Below are 19731 nucleotides of genomic sequence, written 5' to 3'. Positions count from 1 at the left end.
TTCTACAGGCCACACCTCCTAATCCCTGCCAAACAGTTCTACCACATATTTAATTTTATAAGCTAATGGGAGCCATTTTCATTGGAACCTTCACACCCACAAAAACATGATGCACTGGATCACTCTCTTACCCATACCCCCAAAAGTAGGAGGTCTCACTAAGTCTCCATGATGAAAGTCAATTGGAAGACTGCCCAGCAAGCTGTAATTCCTGACACAAACACCCTGATAGTTTAGTCAGTTGTCCCTGCAAGGATATAGTAGGAGCTGGTGAGTGATCCTCTGGCGCGCTTGCTGTCTCTCTCCCCATCTCCCCCCACCTCACTCACTCGCTCGCTGGAGGGTAGCTCGGCATAAGAGGAATGGCAGCCCTCACTGACAAGGCGGTAGCTAGTTCCACATAAACGTAGGTAAACAGTGGAGGCAGTTTCTGCATGTGGGCCAAACTGAAGCCTGCCTGAGAGCCTAAAGATTGGTGACAGAGACAGTGACAGCCACTTGGAGGACATGCTTGCTTGGGACCAGTGGGACACAGATGGAGGGTATAAAGTGCACTCCCCAGGGTTAATAAACAAGCTTTGATGAAGCATCCTCACCTTCTCCTGGAGTCGGAGCCGCTGAGTCTATGTCTCCTCACCCACTGTCCCTAAGGGCGACTCCTGGCAGGTTGGAGGATTCGAGCAGTAGCTCAGTGGCTAAGAGCACTTGTTCCTAAAAGACTAGGAAGGGTTGGTTTCCAGAACCCACCTGGTGGCTTACAACCATCTACAGAATCAGTTTCAAGGGATCCGATGGCCTTCACTGGCCCCTGGGCACGGAGCACACACATGGTGCCTTCGTATGCGCCTGTGAGCAAAATACTCACACACACCTAGGAGAATAAAGAGCTAAAAAATACTCTTGCCTTATAAGTAAATCAAGAACCTGGGAAACTGTGAAGTTAGATATTGAATATCCGATAAGAGATTTTTGAGTGTTTAGGATGATAATTTGACGCAGTTGTCTACTGGGTACTGAGCTCTGGAACATGTCTGATGCCAATTGATAGGCTCACACCACTCTCCAAGGAAGTACTTCACAGGGGAGGACCTATATCTAAAATACGGCTCTTGGCTAAGGCAGCAGTTTTTAAGAGACATACACGGCATAGCCAGCAAATCTCTTAATTAACACCCTTAATTCCTGCACTCGGAGTAGAGGCAAGCATGTCTCTGTCAGTTGAAGGCTAGCCAGCCTGGTCTACATAGGGAGTTTTAGGTCAGCCTGGGCTACATGGCAAGACTGTCTAAAAGAAAAGAAAAATGAGTTTTGGGGACTTGCTTTTTTTGTGTTTTTTCTTTTCCATCACAGTAATAAAATGCCAGCCATCGCTGCATTTAGGGGGTGGAGGCTGAAGGATCAGTCTGTCTAAAGATTGAGTTTAATGAGCCTTGAGGAGTAACACGTAGCATGCTCAGTCTTCCCCCGAAATCATCTGTGAAAGCCTCACATGGCGAGGGTTCTCACAAAGACAGCCGGCCACCATCTTACCCCAGATCTTTACTATTAGTATAAATAATAATTTCTTTGATTGCTAGCAGGCTCAGCAACTTGAACATACTAACTGCCAAGACATATGTTTTCCTTTGAAAATATTTTTATGATTCTATATGACTAGGATCCTAGATTTCACCAGTTGCATAAAGGAAAAGAGGTTCCTTAGCAGGTAAACCAACTTTAACTGCATGTGAGTTGTAAGAGCAAAAGTCAGCTCAGAAAAACTGAACTTATCTTTCTTACACCTTTGAAAGAGGGCCTTTGCCCCTGTCGGTAGTAATCACTGGGTTTTAGATGTTGTTTTACTTGGACCAAGACTGCATTTCAGTATTTCTCAGTGCTCAGGATTTTTTTTTTTTTTTTTTTTTAAGACAGCTGGTGTGCTGGCCTGCATATTAAAAAATATGTATGGCAGGTCTTTGGTTATCTTAGTATAAAATCAATTTGTGTCAGGGCCAATTTATAGCATCTGGAAATTTGCCTGGTCAGGCCAACAAAACGAGCAGTCCCTAGTGGATTATTTATTGGCAATGACGTTTGCATTTTGAGCGAAGTCATTTGTAAGATGCTTCATTCTACTCGGGATCTGTGTTTACTAGTAAATAAACTTCGCTTCCTGGGATGAGTACCCCATATGTTTGTTAGTGTAAATATTAAGTTATCTGTAAAAGATCATGGAGGACAGATTCACATGCACTGTGTACTGACTGATGAATTTGTTGTTGATGTTGTTGTTATTATAGTTACCATTTTCTACTCTGAGTCTGCTTGTCACGTTTGACATTTGCAACGATGAGAAAGTATTGCTTTAGTTTTGCCAAACCACTGGTATTTCAAGAAATACCTTCCTTTTCTTCATGTTCTTCTTTGCTCAAGTCTACAACCATAAAACTGTTTGGAAGCAAGCACGCCACCATTTTTATGACGGAGTCTGCCGAGGGCAGCTTCTCCACCTCTTGCCAGATATAAACCGGCTCCCCTACCCATCTGAGGTGTCCATGCGTGGTCTCTGTCACCCTGTGACCCCCTGAGGTGGCCGCAGTGCTGATGCCTAGGTTTCAGTGTTACCTTGAACCCTGAATGTGGCGCTTTCAGGACCTACTCCTTCATCCTCTCGTGTTCTGTCCGGAGTCAGTGTGGGGAAATGTCTCCACAAAGAAGTAGAACTCTGCAAGCTGCATGATTAAGATAGGCTTCCTCTTTGGGGGCTGGTGTGCGGTGTGCGCTTGTTAGTGGGAACACGTTTATATGTATAGATAGGATATCCAAATCTCAGCTTTCCTGTATGGAAAACTATATGCCAGCCCGATTTTCCCCAAGACAAAATGAGAGAAGGTCATGCATTAGATTAGCATTGTATGTAGTACAGTGAAATAAGACATCTTTCAACCTCGAGTGATGGTTGATACTGACTGCTCGTTGACAGGGTGTGGAATCATGTGGGAGCCAATTCTCTGGTCCTCCAGACTCCATCAGAACAGCCCATTGAGCTATAGTCAAAGCATTGGAAGGCGTCGTGGCTCGAGGTTCTAAACTCCTTAACCTCCTACTATAGACCACACGGTCAGTCTTCAGTACCACAGTACCGGTCCTCTGTGTATCAGTTACTGCCCTGTTGCCGTGACTTGACAGAAGCAACTTAAGGCAGGAAAGGATTATTTTGGCTCACACACGGTTTCCAGGGATAGACCTTCACTTCAGGGAAGTCAGGGCAGGAGGATCTTGAGGGAGCTGGTCACACTGCATCCACAGTCAGGACACACACTTGGTTTTCTCCCTTCACTTCAGTCTCGATAGTGTTGCCCACAGTTAAGGTGAGTAAGCCACCTCGGTAGAGCTCACCTAGGTAATCCTTTCCAGGCGTGCCCAGAGGCTGGTGACCCTAGACCGAGTCAAGTTGTCAGTGTTAGCCATCACAGTGAGACCTTGGCTTACGTCCATGGGTTCAGAGTAGAAATGGTAGGATCTCTAGGGACACATTCTCAGTCAGCTCAGGAACTGGCTTTTCTGCTGTAGCCTTTGCTGTTCCTGTCTTCTAGAGCATCAGAATCCGTTATCTCTTATAACTGGTCTTACCAACCAAATCCTTGTAGTTAGTGACCCCAAATTAGAAACAGGCACTTCTTAAGCATTCGTAGCTCTGGCCTCTGTGCTTGCTAGCTGATTGGCTGTGTCCGCCCCAGCTAGTGTCCAGTACCATGCATGCCAGTAGATTCTCTGTCAAAGCTTATGAAATAGCTCACTAAGCTGAGTGGCCAAGTGCCAAGTTCAAAACCTTTGCTGCTATCAATCAGCTTATCATTTTGATGTACTAGGAAACACTATTGCTGCTGATTAAACACACTCCGACTTTCTTATCAGAGCCATGGCTTAGGCACTTATCTGAAATATATGGTTCTTTGGAAAATGGAGTATCTTTAAAGGTGTGTGTACACACATGTACCATGACTTGAGAATTACTTCAGACATAGCGCTTATGCATATTTTATATGTAAATTGACAACGATGGCAGAAACCACATCTTCCCTGTAGCAGTTTGAACCAGACTGATGGAGGATTTATTGCCTAATTACACTTGTCATCCTGACATAAAAGTCATTAGTTCTAGAAAAACATGTGTGTCATACCAGGATGATCTCTAATTAATACCGTCAATATCGGACATGTATTTAAAGCCAGAGAGAACAGTCACCTCCAGCACATGTGGTCAGCTCCAAGGATGGCAAGCCTGTTTGGTTCTGATACCGTGCCATAAGCACGGCTTGTCATGTGAGGAAGGGAAGCACCAGGCTGCACAGCCCTCTGTGCCTTAGAGCTGCTGCCCTTGACTCCTTTTGTTGCTGAATTAAGAAGGTCTAGAAAGCATCACAAAGGGATGCCATTTAAACATATGAGGACTAGGATTCACACCAGATCCGGTGTGATGTTTTCCTCGGCATTGAATTCCCCCAGCAAGGTTGACCTTAGTAGTGCCCACACGTGGCCATGTCCTCTTTTCTAAAAGTTCATGTGAAGGTGGAGCCCATGAGAATAAACCAAGGACCCCATGGGGCGAGAACTTTGCATGTGTGTCGCTGTGGATGCAGGCTGGGTTTCCAGTGCGCTTCACAGTGAGGCAGCATTCCTATGGGCAGGGCTGTCTCACGTGTCCTGGGACGTCACGGGCTAATGGCGCTGCTGATCTGTGTCGGTGTGTACTTAGTATTCACGGTGGTGCTCATGCTGTTGTGCCCAGCATCACAGAGCACACAGCTGCTTCCGGCTGCCTCACAGTCAAGCAAACTCATCCAGCCGCCTGTTAGTGGGCATGTTCCTAACACACACACACACACACACACACACACACACACACACACACGTCTAAAGTTGATTCCTGTAAGGCCAGTCTAGGTGTGCACTTCGTTGTGGGATGCTTACATGTAATAGTGGCTCTGCGGTGATCACCTTGTGTAGTTATTTCCTTAAATTATATAATGGAGCGGGAGATTAAATTAACCAGTTAGGGTTAATATTTATAGGGACTTAAAATAATACTGCCTGAAACATGCGGGGCCTTGGAGGGAGGCTCTGTAGTTGGTCCCTCGGGTCTTACTAAAGACTGCAATGGCAGCCATCTTTCAGAAGACCTTTGAGAACAGAAATACAGGTTGTGCTTCTTGGTAATCTCCAAAGACAAGGGGGGTCATGGTTCCTAGAGTGTGAGGCCATATCCCACAATGACCCATCAAATGGCCATGGGGGCCCCTGATTCTGGCTTTGCCCCAGGGGACAGAATACAAAAAAATCCCTTGGCCTGAGCTTATTCACCCCCAAGGCCTTCCTTCCCAGGCCAAATTGGTGTCTGCAGGTTAACGAAGTGGGGGACAGCGAGCTTGGAAACCCAAGCAGTGGTCTCGGAGCAGGGCTGCAAACACTGGAGTCAGACGGGTCCTTCAACATGTGGCCAGAGCAAGTGTCTTGGTCTCCCTTCCAAGAGGCAGAGTGAGCCCCAGTTTCTTTTACCCAGAGCAAACACTGGGCAGAGTGATCTCCCCAAAACAGTCAGTCACACTGCCGTGCACCCTGCAGTTCTGTAATGATTGACATCCAAGGCACCTAGAAAAAGGGACATTATTAAAGGTCATTTGGGTCATTTGGTTCTAGGATATGCATAGTAACCGACAAACTTGGCTTTGTCTTGAAGGAAGCGAATTCTCCTTCCCTGCGCTTGAAAATGAGATAGTCAGGGCACAAGCTGACAGCAGTGCTGTACTGTCACTGAATTCACGTGGTGTGTGCAAGCTCCGACTTCAGAGAGGAGGAGCTGGAACTGTTTCGGGTTTGAGTCTAACCTGAAGAACTCCATGACACCGGGTTCTTAGTTGAAAGGTGAAATAGCATGCACCCTGACTGTTCTCACCCTGGATGGCAGAGGCTGGGTGCACAAACCCTGTAAAAAGGCTACACACAGGAAAGAATGCAGTGCCTCGCTCTAAGTGTGCTCACATGGGCCTCTGGGACTTCAAAGTCAGCCTTCCCTTAGTTGGATAGATTGGAAGCTGTTTTTCTGTGTGGACACAATTTCCGGGTTGCATATTTTAATCCAGTTCACACTTACAGTAAAGTAGCTTTCCTAGACCCGGGACAGTTGAGAGCAACATGATTGGTCATCATCAGGACTTCCATTCATAGAGCGGGGGGGGGGGGGGGGGGGGGGGAGTGTAAAGGGCATCTTGTGTCAGTGGCAAAATCTCTCATTTCCTCGTTTCCTCATCATTGAGTGCCGGTGGTGCCCTTGAAGCTGGGAACGAGAATAAAGAATAGCCCTACTGTGAGGTGCTGGCGGTGTCCTGTGAGCTGACTCAGCACTGGATGTCTTGGAGCTTTTTCGGAAAGCGTCTTTTCTTAACGTAATATCATTTACTTTTCCTAGGCCTTTCCATTACTGTTTGATTAGAAGGCCAAGATTTTGTTAAACGTTGATATTCTCAGTGTCTTTGATGGGGCATTAAAAAAGCCTTGAAGTTCCAGCCCCCCCACTTGTCTTTTACTGGACGTGGGTGTGGCTCCTCTGCCTTGGCCGTCCACCCCCCACACATACCTATGCTAGTTAGTATCTGTTGTCAACTCTATGGAAACAAAAGGCACCTTGGAGGAGGGACACTTACTGAAGAATCGCCTCTATCAAACCGGCTTGTGACCTTGTTTGTGAGAAATTCTGATTGAGGCTTATCATTGTATGCAGATGAGCCAGGGTTGTGGGAAGAGGCTAGGTAAGCCTAATCCAGAAGAACATCCTACATGTGTCCTGCCTCCAGGTTCCTCTCACCTGCCTGCCTTCCCTCAAGTCTAAGCTGCAATCTGGAAGCGGAGGCTGAAGCAAACATTTTCCCTCAGGTTGCTCACTGTCATGGTGTTTGCAACAGGAGAGCAAAGCAGAGCAATAAAAGTGCTGGAGGTTCGAACTCCTCATAGAGGCTTTGGACACAGAGCATTTTATATAAACTAAACTCATCAGCACAATTGGACTTACCCTGGTAGCTGCCCAGTGCCTGCTTCTGGCACTTCCCTGGGGGATTTGGAGGTGTTTCCAGGCCACCTGCACAGGGTTGACCTAGGCCCCAGCATTTGCATAAGCCAGCTCCCAAAAGTCACCTTCCCAGCACACTGGGAGAATGTTAAATCTAGCAGGCACAAGTAAAGCTTGTAATAATTTTAAGGTACAGTGTTTTGAGAGTGAGGAACTTGTCTTACAAGTTGCTATTAGATTCTTGTACAGAGAGAATTTGAGAGAAGACACTAACATACTGACCTCTGACCTCCTCATGCAAGTGTACCTCCACATCCACATGGAGGGGTTGGGGGAGGGAGATAGAGAGGAAGGGAGGAGGGAGGGGGGATATTTCTCTAGCAATATTGTTAAGTTACATCTTTTCCAAACTAATAAAGCAGCTTTGATTTAACTTAAATAGAGTATCGTTCACACTGATAGAATTTGTCTGACTCAGACCAGTGAAGGACTGCTTGGTGGCGGTCAGTAAGAAGTGTTTTTGAGATTTTGGGCCGAATTAAGGAGCTCTGTTGCCTTTAATAGTTGCACTATCTCAATAAACGGTTGTAAAATAGAAGATTAATCTCGGAGCTCCCTATTAGATAGTATTAATAGTCACCAGGTCCATGGTGACTCGGATTCTCTGCTGCTTGCTGCTCTGAGCAGTTCCTAGTCAAACAGAGATGCTCAGAGTCTTGTTCGTGAACATGCTGTGTATGCTCAGCGACTTCACAAGGCTTTTGTGCTCTTCAGACAGTGCCTTACTTCAATAAATGTTTAATAGGGAAGCTTATTAAAGTTTTATTTATTATGCCTAATAAAAAGTAGAAATGAAGATAAGTTAAAGTACTAGAGAAAATGTAATTGAAACAGTTCGGAGTATCATTTAAATCAATTCCCTTATTAATTTAGAAATACTAAATGCACTTGGCTACAACTTAAGACATGTTTAAACATTGTTATTGAGGAAATATGAGCAATATCTTGTCTTACTCTTTCTAGATTACTTGAAAATGAAGATTGGCTTACTCTTTAAAAAAAAATGAAAATGGAAAACTGTAAACAGTATGTCCAATATTTAGAGATAGGCTGTTGCTGTTGCTTTATTTCCCAGACTGACCTCAAGCTCCCAGCCCTCTGCCTCCATCTGTCAAGCACTGGGATTTCTGTAATATACCACACATCCTGTGCTTTTTTTAAAAAAAAAATCATTTTTTAAGATATGAAACTGTGAGCACAGCAGTGGATTGTTCGGGGTGTGACTGAGACACAGAGCCCAGGGTGCACGTGACCGGGGGCCGGAACATGTCACTTAGGCATCCTTGCAGGGTATCAGTAGTGTCAATACTGCGCTTTTAGTCTCTCGAACACTGGTGAAGCAGAGTGACAGATTGTTACCAATTTACCCGTTGTGTGAAAGAAATTTTTAAAAGGTAAAGAAATCACCGTAGTTGGTCTAAAAGTTCTGCCACTTAAGTTGGGGAATAAGGAGAGTGTATATATTTTTCTGACTATAATTAAATCAAGTGTTGCAAATAAACTGATTTTTTTTACACCTGTGTTGAGTATATGACAAAGCTTTCTGATATTAAACCGTTTAAGGCAGAGCGTGGGAACAGGCACTGACCTCTGACACGGTGCTGGCTTATGCTGGGTTTTTCTGGTAGACATGAGGCTGAACTGTAACGGAAGTTGCTCAGATGAGATTTAAATGGGTCTTCCTTTCTTTCCTCTCACGATTAGGCCATCAGCTGCAAAGGGCAACACAGCATATCCTACACGCTGTCCCGGAACCAGACGGTAGTGGTGGAGTACACGCATGATAAAGACACGGACATGTTTCAGGTAACAGGTCTTGTTTAATGGAACCTGTTCCATCCCCATTTACGTGTGTTTTGACGTTTAACCAGAACATCGGTCACAGCACCGTCTGTCATGCCCAGGGGAGACGGGGTGAGAGTAATATAAAAATTACTCTGATTCTGAAGGGATGAAAGGAAATTATAAGGCCATGTTTTGAGATATTCGACATTGCTTTCTTGCTCGTTTTTGAGGTTGTATTTTAATTACAGCATTTCTCCATCCCAACCCTCCCACATGCTTTCCCTGCTTGCCTCCAAATTCATGGTCCCCCTTTCTTACCCTCATCAATTTTAATATAATAAGAATAGGTATTATCAATAGGCACAAGAATGTTAAGGCAGCCACTTTTAAGACAAACGCAACAGAATTGCTTTTTAAGTGGCACAAGTCAAGGAAGACATAAAAATACTGGAGTCTTCCAGATGTGATGTGGTCAGTGTCTTACTGTCTTCTAGAAAATGCAAATAGTAAGTGCTTTCATAATTAAATGTTAAGGAGATAAACATTGGTAGTCAGATTATTAAATGCTTAAGCTCCTTGACCTTAAGAAAGTTATAGGCTGAGTAAAGGAAAGGTTGATGGCATATTACAGAGTCTAGAAGTAAACCAAACAAAAGCAGAAGGAAAGAAGGAGAAAACCATCAATGAAGCTGAACAGAAAGGAGTTAGAAAATGCATCGGAGATTCAGTACTTAATAATCAACAGAAAGCTTTAACATGGACTCAGATAGACACGAAGGAAGAGGTGAGCCTCGGAGGGAGCTGAGGTGATTTCATGTGTCAAAGTGGGAAGGTGGGTTAGCAGATGGAGCGGAGGGCTTTGTTTTGGCACAGTGTGACTTCCTTATAAATGTCGGAAACAAGAGCTAAAGTGGGGGCTCAAGATAGCAAATCCAGATGCCAGAGGTGGGTCTTCATCCTGCATCCATTTTCCCCAAACTGTACAGAAGAGCAAGAGCAAAGCAGGGACAGTTGTCAGAAAGAGAACTGTAAGTGGCCAGTAGCTGTGTTTTAAAAACCACTAAGCACAGGTGAGCTCATGTCAGAGCCCCTTTGCTGTTAGTAATTGGAAATGCAGCACTGATAACTTGTGTAGAAATGGCTTCTGGACAGCACTGAATCATAGCAGTATCTGTACAGGGCAACGTCACAGTAGCACCAGGGACGTAAACCGTCCAGTGCATAAATGATTAATGAATATGAAATATTATGACTTAACCACAAAGATTCTTGGTTCACATTTTTTAATGAAAAAACTAAGGTAAGCATGAACTTCAGCGTAGGTAGAGTGGGTAGACCAGAAAGCTCTATCGTGCACAACCTCTGACTAAAAAGAAGAACCAGTTTCTGTTAGAAGTATCTCCTTTCTCTATCCTCAAAATTTGGAGACATATTTGTCTTTATAAGCTGTTTGACTAAAATTTAAGATCAAAATTGATGTAACTGGCTGTCTGAGGAAGAAAACTTCTTTACAATCTAACACTATAAAATTCCGAATGATTAAGTGGTCAGGTTTTTTTTTTAATTAAGTGATTACTATATAAATTACCCAAGTTAAAACTGCCTAATTCTGAATTATCCCCACAAAACATAAAATAAATTATGTTTTGTGTTTTAGGTAAGTTTCTTTATAGCCAAAATATAATAAAGTAAAAGGCAAGTGGCAAATGGGAGAAATATTTACAGCTCATGTCATAATTAGTTGAGACCCCAGAAGATGAGATACTCCTAAAAAGGACCAAGAAAAATGCACACAGTGGAGTTGACATACCATCAGAGACTGTAACAGCAGTTCCTTTTAAAGGGCATTAAATAGCTCTTTAAAATAAGAAAATCCACTGTATGTCGTCTACCCCCCCCCCCGAAAAAAAAAGGATATGTAATTTTGATTAGATAAGGAACATTTCTTTTCTCTTGCTAGATTAGAAAAGGAATCCAAAGACTTGTCAAAAATACAAGAGAGATAGGCAAATCTCCTATGCTTTATAAACTGATGTAATCTCTGTGGGGCAGAGGTTTGGGGAAGGCTGTGAAAAAAACCGAACTGTTCACACACTTGGACTCAACTTCCAAGTGAAAGATTTTCTCTTCCCACAAACTTATCCCAGGGATATCTTTTCGTATGGGCAGCAGGATATTTTACAAAGCTCTTGCTGAAAGCATTGCTTAAGAAATAACCAGTTGGGGCCCATGCCAGAAGTTCCAGTCCAGAAATATACTGGAGCCCTGGCAAGGCCATCGTGCTGAACAAAAGCAAAGCTCTGAAGACAGACTCAGAGCCCAAAACAGATTGGTGGAGCGAATATCAATGTGACAGTGTATAGTAAGTCATACTGTTAGTATTAGGATTGCTTACTGTCAAATGTCAAACAAGTCATGGTATTAAATACAGGCAATAATGCTAAATATTACATTAAGTATGCTATTAAATTGGTGTTACTGAATGACTGCAATACTTCTTAAGAACACTAACAGTCTCTAAAATGGTGAATGAAACACCGTGTAGGCAGCTAGCTAGGCAGTAGTAGTGAAGGAAGGAGTATGATGTGGTGTGCAGGTTCAGGGCCCATGTGGAGGTAAGCTGTTCTCGGGAGCTGCACACTGAAGAACAGACATGGCCATAAATGCAGGCTTAGAAGTTCAGACTCAGAAGCAAGGTCTCTGTCATTTATACACAGTATTAACAGGAGCTCCACTCTCTGCGCCATTCTGTGTGATACCTGAATGGCTCATGCTATGCCATGAATGGCACGTACGTCCTGTCAGTATTGTTATGGGACTTACTATAATGATGTTTAACGCTCAGGGAAAGTGTACGTTTTCATTTGCAAAGCCCTTTTACTACAAGTGGGCTGGAAGCGTTCTCAGCTATAACTAAGAGGGTCGTGACTGTTTGACAGTTGCATCTGATACTTTCCCAACCTTAAATCAACAGCGCACTGCCTGCCCCATGAGAAGTGGTTAGGCAGGTGCCGGAGTGTGAGCCAGAGCACTCCTTTAAGGAGAATCTTGAGTGATTTCCCCGCAGCCATGCAGCATCCTTTAATGACGAGTACAGACTTCTTCGTGCCCTTCCCTTGTCAGAGTGAATTAAAGATGCAGTTGGATTTTTTTTCAGTTAATTTCTGAGTGCCTCGTTTTGTCATAGTAGTAAAAAAAAAAAATCAAACTCTAATAAAATCGATGTTTTTTTTTTTTCACCACCAATATGTGGCAATGCTGAGGGTGCAATGTGGACTCACCTTGAAGCCCCACAGTGCTTGTCACTAGTGGCCCCATCTCCACAGAGGTCATCACAGTGGGATGGAAGTGTCATCTTAACAGCTTTGTTTTATTATGGAAGAAATTTGGGCAGATCCAAGAGCTCCTTGGCCAGCCAGTCTTGCCAGGTTGGTAGGGCTCCAGAATTAGCAAGAAATCCTCCAGATAAGGTGAAGAGAATTAGCAAATGGGCCCAGATGGTAAAGGCATTTGTCATCCAACCTAATGACCCAAGTCTAATTCCCAGAAGCTACAAGGTTAGAGAGAACCAACTCAGGCAAGTTGTCCTCTAACCTCCACACGGTGCCTTTACATGCACACCCCTCAGTCATCTCTCCTCTGTCCCACATACACGCATGCACACATACACATGAACACACATGTGAGCACACACACACACACACACACTCACACTCTGCCCTCCTCCTACACACATGCACACACCCCTGCAACACGCTCCCCTCCACACACACCCACACACACAACCATGTACTCATACAACCCCTTGCTTACATAAACAGAAAAAAAAATACTGATTTTTTTATAGCCTCTAAATTTTGAACCTGAAAACTCACAATTTTTTTAAGGAAAGAGCAGCCTTCACTGAGGTCAGACTTGGCACTGGCAGAAGGAAATCTGTGTTATCCACACAGCACCAACATCAAGACAAAGAAGACTAAGTTTCTGAAGAAAACATGCCACTGGTGGTTTTTCCTGAAATAATCTGACTTTTGTTTTTTGAACGTTTCTCTCTGTGGGCATCTATGCCATCTGTATGCAGGTGGCTGCAGAGGCCAGGAGAGGGATTAGATCTGAACTGGAGTTACAGAAGGTTGTGAGCTGTCTTCTGTGGGTGCCAGGAACCAAGTTTAAGTTCATCAACCTCTGGATGAACAGCAAGTGCTCTCAACTGCTAACTCTCCAGCCCTACTGAACAGGCTCTCCCTGTGTTCACCGGGCAGGTATGAACTCACAGAGATCCACCTCTGTCTGCCTTCTGGGTGCTGGGATAAAGGCATACAACTCCATGCCCAACTTTTTCTCCTCCTAATAATCGTGTTCAAAGTCTTACTATTGGCAAACAGTATTGGCAGCATTCATGGTCTTACGTAAGGGCGGCCCTCAGCATAGGCTGCATTCTTCAGCCATCCCCGTTAACGTCAGTCAGGGTTGCATGTGTGTTTATAGAGTGTCTGCATGAACAGTCAGGGCTAGGTATGGATTTAGGGGTTTAGAGATGGCAGAGCTTGAATTCATAAAAGCAAGCAGGATCTTAGTAGTTGCTTCCTAGGGTTGGAATAAGTGAAGAAAGAAAATAAAGAAGCTCTCAGCAAGAAAGTAAAACAAGGCTGAGTGAGTCAGAGGAGCCTCAGGTGCCTTGCCCTGTCACTCAGAGGAGACAAAGGACCAGGTGTGCTCTGCCTATAAGGCCAGAAGACTCACCTAACTTAGGTGCTTTACTGTTACTTTTGGAAATTTTCCTGTATATGTGTACACACACACACACACACACACACACACACACACAGAGAGAGAGAGAGAGAGAGAGAGAGAGAGAGAGAGAGAGAGAGAGAGAGATGCTGTGTATTAAACAAAGAATCATGTTAGGAGTTCTGCTTTATTTTCTTTGAACAGGGTCTTACTATGTAGATTTCCCCCCCTCCCATGTGTGTGTGTGTGTGTGTGTGTGTGTGTGTGTGTGTGTGTGTGTTTTCACAAAGTTGGCTCACCATTAGAATCCTCCCATCATCTTTATATCGTGAAGGTATAGATATAGAGTGTCTGCTATGTCTGATAGAGGACAAAGAGCTAGAGATGTGACTCAGTTTGCATGGAGAACACGGTCCATTTCTGTCCCCAACACTGCATGTAATCAAGTAAGACCAAGAAGGCAGATAGACCACCCACCTATCAGCAGACATTCCAGGTCAAGGATAGAGTTGCCAGAGCTCCAAGACAGGAACAGAGGCAAGCAGGAAGGCAGTGAGGGGAGGGAAACAGATGAGAAGAGTAAGATGCTGTCACCTGCAAAGAAGGCTCTCAACCTCTGGGTCTCAACCTCTGGGTCTTGACCATAGGAAAAGACAGATTTCCGATGATCTTGGGAACTGAGACATCACTCAGTAGCAGAATCAACAACTATAAAGTATCAGCAAGCATTAATTTATGGCTGAGGATTCCTAAGACCATCAGGAGTGTTTTGAGCTAGATAAACAAACTAGAGTCAAAAAGGGGAAAATGTTAGTACTTAAGTATGTTCGGGAGCTACAGTGGCAAGGTTGTACAGAGGGACCACAGGAAGACAAAGGACAGTTGTTGGGCTTGATTTTTAGATTTGAACTAATTGTGTGGCAGCCATTTCCATCCAGAGAAGGGCTGCAGGGTCTAAGTTTTGGTTCAGAGCAAGTCACACCAGAGATGCTCAGTAGGCATAGGATAGGTTGGATCTGCTAAGTAGTGGACTCTTCTCCCAGAAGAGTCAGAACTTGGAGCTGCTGAAGGAGATTTGATGGGAGAGACGAGAGGGGGAGGAGCTGAAGGTATTTGAAGGATAAACACCAGGGGCAGATGTGTTCATGTTTGCAGCCTGGGATTAACAGTGTATTGACCCCCAGAAGGGAGAGGGGCAGGATGCCAGCTGGCCTGGGCTGAGGAGGGATGTGGTTTTCCAAGGCGGTTACTGGTGAGTGTGAGCTGGAGGTGCAGGCAGACAGGAGAGCTTTCCTAAGGCAGACATCCAGGGGGTCTGTGCTCACTGTGCTGGCAGCGGGATGCTTGGTGGCAGGAGAAGGTTCCAAGAGTAGCTATGGAAACTTTTAGAGCATTTCAGATGGACTAAGGCAAGAGTCATTTATCTAAGACTCATTTTTATTGTATTTTTTAAGGTTATCAGTGACAGGCTAAACTCTTTCGCAGAACCCAGAACCCATCTGTGCCTTTAACCACAGCTCAAGGAGCCACAGAGTGTATTTTGATGAGCGCAGGACCCAAAACGAAGGAAGTGAGTGATGATTCAGGGGAGGCAATCAGAGCAGAGCCACGAGTCCCTCGACATCCGAGGCACCTCTGAGAGGGGTCTCCTAGATAGCCACGATTCTTCAGTGTCAGATTGGGGGGGGGGTGAGAAAATACGTAGATAGAAGGAGGGAGAGGAGAAATGGGAGGCCTTTGTACCACTTTGGCGGTGTCTTCTTGGGCCCCTTCCACAAACACACGTTGATTATGTAAAGCATCGAGTATGGCGAATGAGGTTGTCACTCCAGCCATTCCCCGAATTCCAACACTCTGCGAATTCAGAAGCATCTTGGCTTGCGTACCGCTCAGCTGTCAGATGAAACTCAGAGGCTTCCCAGCTTGTCCGAATAACTGCCTGTAAGAGAAGAGGGGACCGATCCAACAGAAGAGAAGACGGACGGCAGGTTGCCCACACCAACCGGCCTTTTAATAAGAAAGACGCTGAAATTTCTTTGCCGACAAAAGCAATATGAGGCTTGTGTCTTAAAGGAGAAAATGGTACTAGTGCCCCGGGGATAAGGTGCAATCGGAGGTGAGGTGATAAATCATAACATCGCCAGCCAGATAAGAGCTTAAATAACTGAACCTGGCAGGATGCTTCAGTTGAAATAAAATCGAAGCTCTTTAAAGTCAATTTCAGTTGAATCATGGGACCTGAATTTAGTGACTTGGGGGAAGGTCACAATGTTGCACTCCTGGAGGGACCTGCAGGGGTGGGGCTGGGAAGTGGCCTCAGTTGCACATCCCTTGCCTGCAGTGTGTGGCACTTTATAAGTACAGTGGCTTTTACCTTAGAAATGTGTGTGTGAAGCCCCCCCCTCTCTTCTCAAGACTGATGGACGTTAGAGCCCGGGCTTTGGGTTTTGTGATGTGGCCAGGAAAAGTGCAGGGTTTCTCACATTTACTTCACCCCTAAACATATTTTAGAATAAAAGTTCGGGGTGAGGTATGATGCCGAGTTTAAAGAAACTTGTATTTTCTCCTTTTTATGTTTCTATACTTATTAAATATTTGAGGCATCTGTTGATTAGCCTTTCTTTTAAAAAGTAAAACTTAAAAGAAGAAAAGAAACTTAGAGCTTCCTTCCACAAGACCTACACAAGGTCAAACTAGTCAGTCATTCCTCTGTGGATGCGAGAGGCGCTAACAAGGTGCCCACTCTCTCTGTAGAGCAGGTGACAGCGTCTGACGGCTGGAGAAGGAAGGGTTAGTTTTCTTTGAGGTTGGTGACCCCACTAGGTGGGCTATGCCCTGCACCAGTGCACATGTGGACGTCAGTAACTGGACTCCAGTTTAAGAAAAACGGTGTTCGGAAGCTGAGTGTTGGGATGGGGGTATGGAGAGGATTCCAGGAGAGGCTGATGAAGGACGGGCAGAGCATATAACTAAAGCACATGGTAGATGTGCATAAAATAGCAAATGTGAACTGTTTTAACAGGAAAGGAGCTACGCTTCCAGTCTGTGCATTTTTATTGTACATTTTCATTTTGAACTGTGCATATATGAAACTTATTTTTTAAATTTGTTAGTAAGTAGTTTCAAGTTTAACAACAACAACAAAAAGTCTCAGAGCTCTGTCGGTCAGTAGAGCACAAACCCAGCAGAGGGATGGTTACACAACCCTAGAAAGATGAATTAGACGGTATGGTTTCATGGTATCTCTAATGTAAAATTCTATTAAGCAGGTTGCACGTTTTCTAAGCCTGAGATGCACACAGCTGTGCAGCGTATGTCTGCTCAAGTTGATGGATTTCAGTGGAACCAGTAATTCATTTGTCCCAGGCACGTGTCATTAGAACAAGGAATTAAAGGTCATTTAAAAACAAGAGGAAATAGACATCTGTTGGCTTTCCCGGGTTAGTCAGTGCATGAGGACATACAGAACAAATTTACAAAAGACTTAGTGACACCCCCTCAGAAGCGTGCAGTGCTATATGATACAAGACCTCTTCTTTTTACTTTATTCATTTGGATCTTCCTTTTTTAAAAAAAAAAAAAGTGTATTTTACATTGCTTATCTCTCAAGCAGAATTCACAGTGAGAATAAAAGCACCTTGGAAATTGATTTTCATGGCCTTATGTTGCATACGTGTCAGGGCCCATGTGTTCCTCCCACTAGCAGCTTCTGACCCAGGCTTGTCGTCAGGCGAAGGCATTAGTGATGCATTTAGTGGGGGAGTCTTCATCTTCATGTAAATGGTTTTGGTTGAAGGCCACGTTTTGCAGTGTCTCCAGGCAAACACATAGGAGCATCAGCACATAAATGTTTAATATCCCATCCTGAGGATTTTCCAGTTCATAAGCAAGTGTGTCTTCTGGTTCACAGAGGAAAGCAGAGCCTGTTTAAGTGGGATGTACTGAATGGGAAAGGCTCTGTTAGAACTCTGTAAGATTCTTATGAAATATAATCTCTTGGCAGTTTTGTCTTACCAAGGAAAGGAAGACACTGTGGTATTGGTAGCAACTTTCAGACTTCCTCAGAGAGGTTTCTTTTTAATCCATTCATGAAGTGCTAAGAATAGCTTTTTAATTTTTTTCTTCACTCATATTCCAAGCTTTGGGCTGACTAGGATAAGCCCCTGTCCCCTGTTTTTAGGTTGACTGAGCGATGGCAGCCAGCTTTGTCCCTCTTCCTCAGGGTAAGAAGGGCTTTGTTTGTGTCGTGCTGTGTGTGAGTCATGGACTCTGACCCAGGGAGTCCACCAAGCAAAGAGTTCCTTGTTTCTTTAAAGGTCTGATTCCTCTGAAAATAGAAAACAAAGAGTAGATTGGCTGTAAAAATAAGATTTTCAAGTGGATCGAGATAGAAAGTCCAACATCATTCTCCAAGAATAGAAAATTGAGCTTTCTCGTGATGTCTGAGATGGGTAGACTAACCGACGTAATGTTGCAGTAAACAGAGTGAGTAAGATCAAGGAATTCAGTCATAGCATTAGAGCGGCAGTACTGTGAGCATTTATACACACCCATCTCAGGCTGAGGAAATAGCTCAGTTGGTAAACTACTTACCTCTCAAGCATGAGGACCTAAGTTCAAGTCCCAGATCCCTCCAAAAATACCAAGAGTAGTGATGTGTGTCTGTAGTGTCAGTGCTGGGAGGCAGACACAGGAGGCTTACCGCAGCTGGTGAACGGCAGGCACTGAGAGTCTGTATCAGGAAGTAGACAGCATCTTTGAAGATGACAACTAGGGTTGTCTTCTGGCCTCTGTGTGCATGTCGGTCTGCACACAGACACACAGGGCATGTGGGGCTGGCAAGGTGGGGCGTGTAGATCTCATTAACTCTTGGTAGCAGGATAAAACGTAACGGATTTTTGGAAAAGAAATTGTTATTTACCACAGTTTCTCTCTTCGATAACAAGGAAGGACATACAGTTGACTAAGCAAAGACAGTGAAGTTCCCAGGGTTCCTGTGAGTGCAATGTTTTTCATGTGTGTTTTGAAACGATTTGGGTTTCCTCAGGTGGGCAGGTCCACAGAAAGCCCCATCGACTTCGTGGTCACAGACACGGTTTCCGGCGGTCAAAATGACGATGCCCAGATCACACAGAGCACCATCTCTAGGTTCGCCTGCAGGATCGTGTGCGACAGGAACGAGCCATACACAGCACGTATATTTGCAGCAGGATTTGATTCTTCCAAAAACATATTTCTTGGAGTAAGTACTCTGACTATATCCATAGATACACAGAGGTTCCAGCCCCACCCCCACCCCTGTGATGGAGTTACTTAACTTGGGGGGAGGTTGCTTGGAATGAAGGTTATGGTTGGATTTTTTTTTTTTTTTTTTTTTTTTTTTTTTGACATTTTAGTTTTCAGAACAGCCTGAGAAGACAGTGGTAAAGACCTGAGGATAATTTGAAGCCTGGCCACATACACCCAGCCCTGTAAGTTCAAGGCCAGCCTGTACTGCATAGGGAGATGATGCCTCAATGAAGAGACAGATGTGTTAGATTACTCAATATTTGTTGTGTGTGCAGTGCCAGTTAGAATGTACAGTGATGATAGTGAAGGAGTATATGCTAGAATTATGTATAGCACACTTAATGGTGAAATTGAGAGCTTTATTTCAAAGGGAAAAGTAAGTGGCCAAATTTAGCTCTTGAGAGCACAAAGGAAAGAAACTGTTAGTGAACTAAATGTTTACTGAAAGGCGAATGTTTGCTGTATTCCATCCTTTGTGTGGTATGCCGTAACAAAGAGAAAGCCCTTCCCTTGTGGGGTATCTTGATTTAAAAAAAAAAAAAAAAAAAAAAAAAAAAAGCTTTAGTGACTATACTGTCTTGATACAAATACCTCTTGAATCAGAATAGTGCTGCAGAGGGTAATTGCCTATTGTGACCTAAAGGATCATAAAATATATTGTCCCACATGACAGGATGTACCATGGAAGGCTGGTCCAGCACAGGTTGATGTAGTGGTCCTGTGACATCTTGGGCCGGGCTCCTTCTGTCTTTCCCAGTGTCTTTGCTGGCGTTTGGGAGTTAAGAGGAGAGGGAAGTGGTTTGTTTCTGAGTGTGCCGCCT

The 19731-nt window shown here is 44.3% G+C and overlaps 1 protein-coding gene across 1 annotated transcript in view; it reads left to right on the top strand.

The window, feature by feature from the left end:
* Positions 1-19731, top strand: part of PELI2 (pellino E3 ubiquitin protein ligase family member 2) — a 132187-nt gene that overhangs the window by 106246 nt on the left and 6210 nt on the right. The window contains exons 3-4 of the mRNA XM_080926105.1: positions 8810-8911; positions 18669-18863. Coding sequence (XP_080782231.1) covers positions 8810-8911; positions 18669-18863 — 297 coding nt within the window. The remainder of the gene's footprint in view (positions 1-8809; positions 8912-18668; positions 18864-19731) is intronic.

Source organism: Micromys minutus (genome assembly GCF_963924665.1).
Source record: "Micromys minutus genome assembly, chromosome: 12".
NCBI lineage: Eukaryota > Metazoa > Chordata > Mammalia > Rodentia > Muridae > Micromys > Micromys minutus.
The sequence above is the reverse complement of the archived record's forward strand: the minus strand, read 5'-3'. Positions and strand labels throughout refer to the sequence as shown.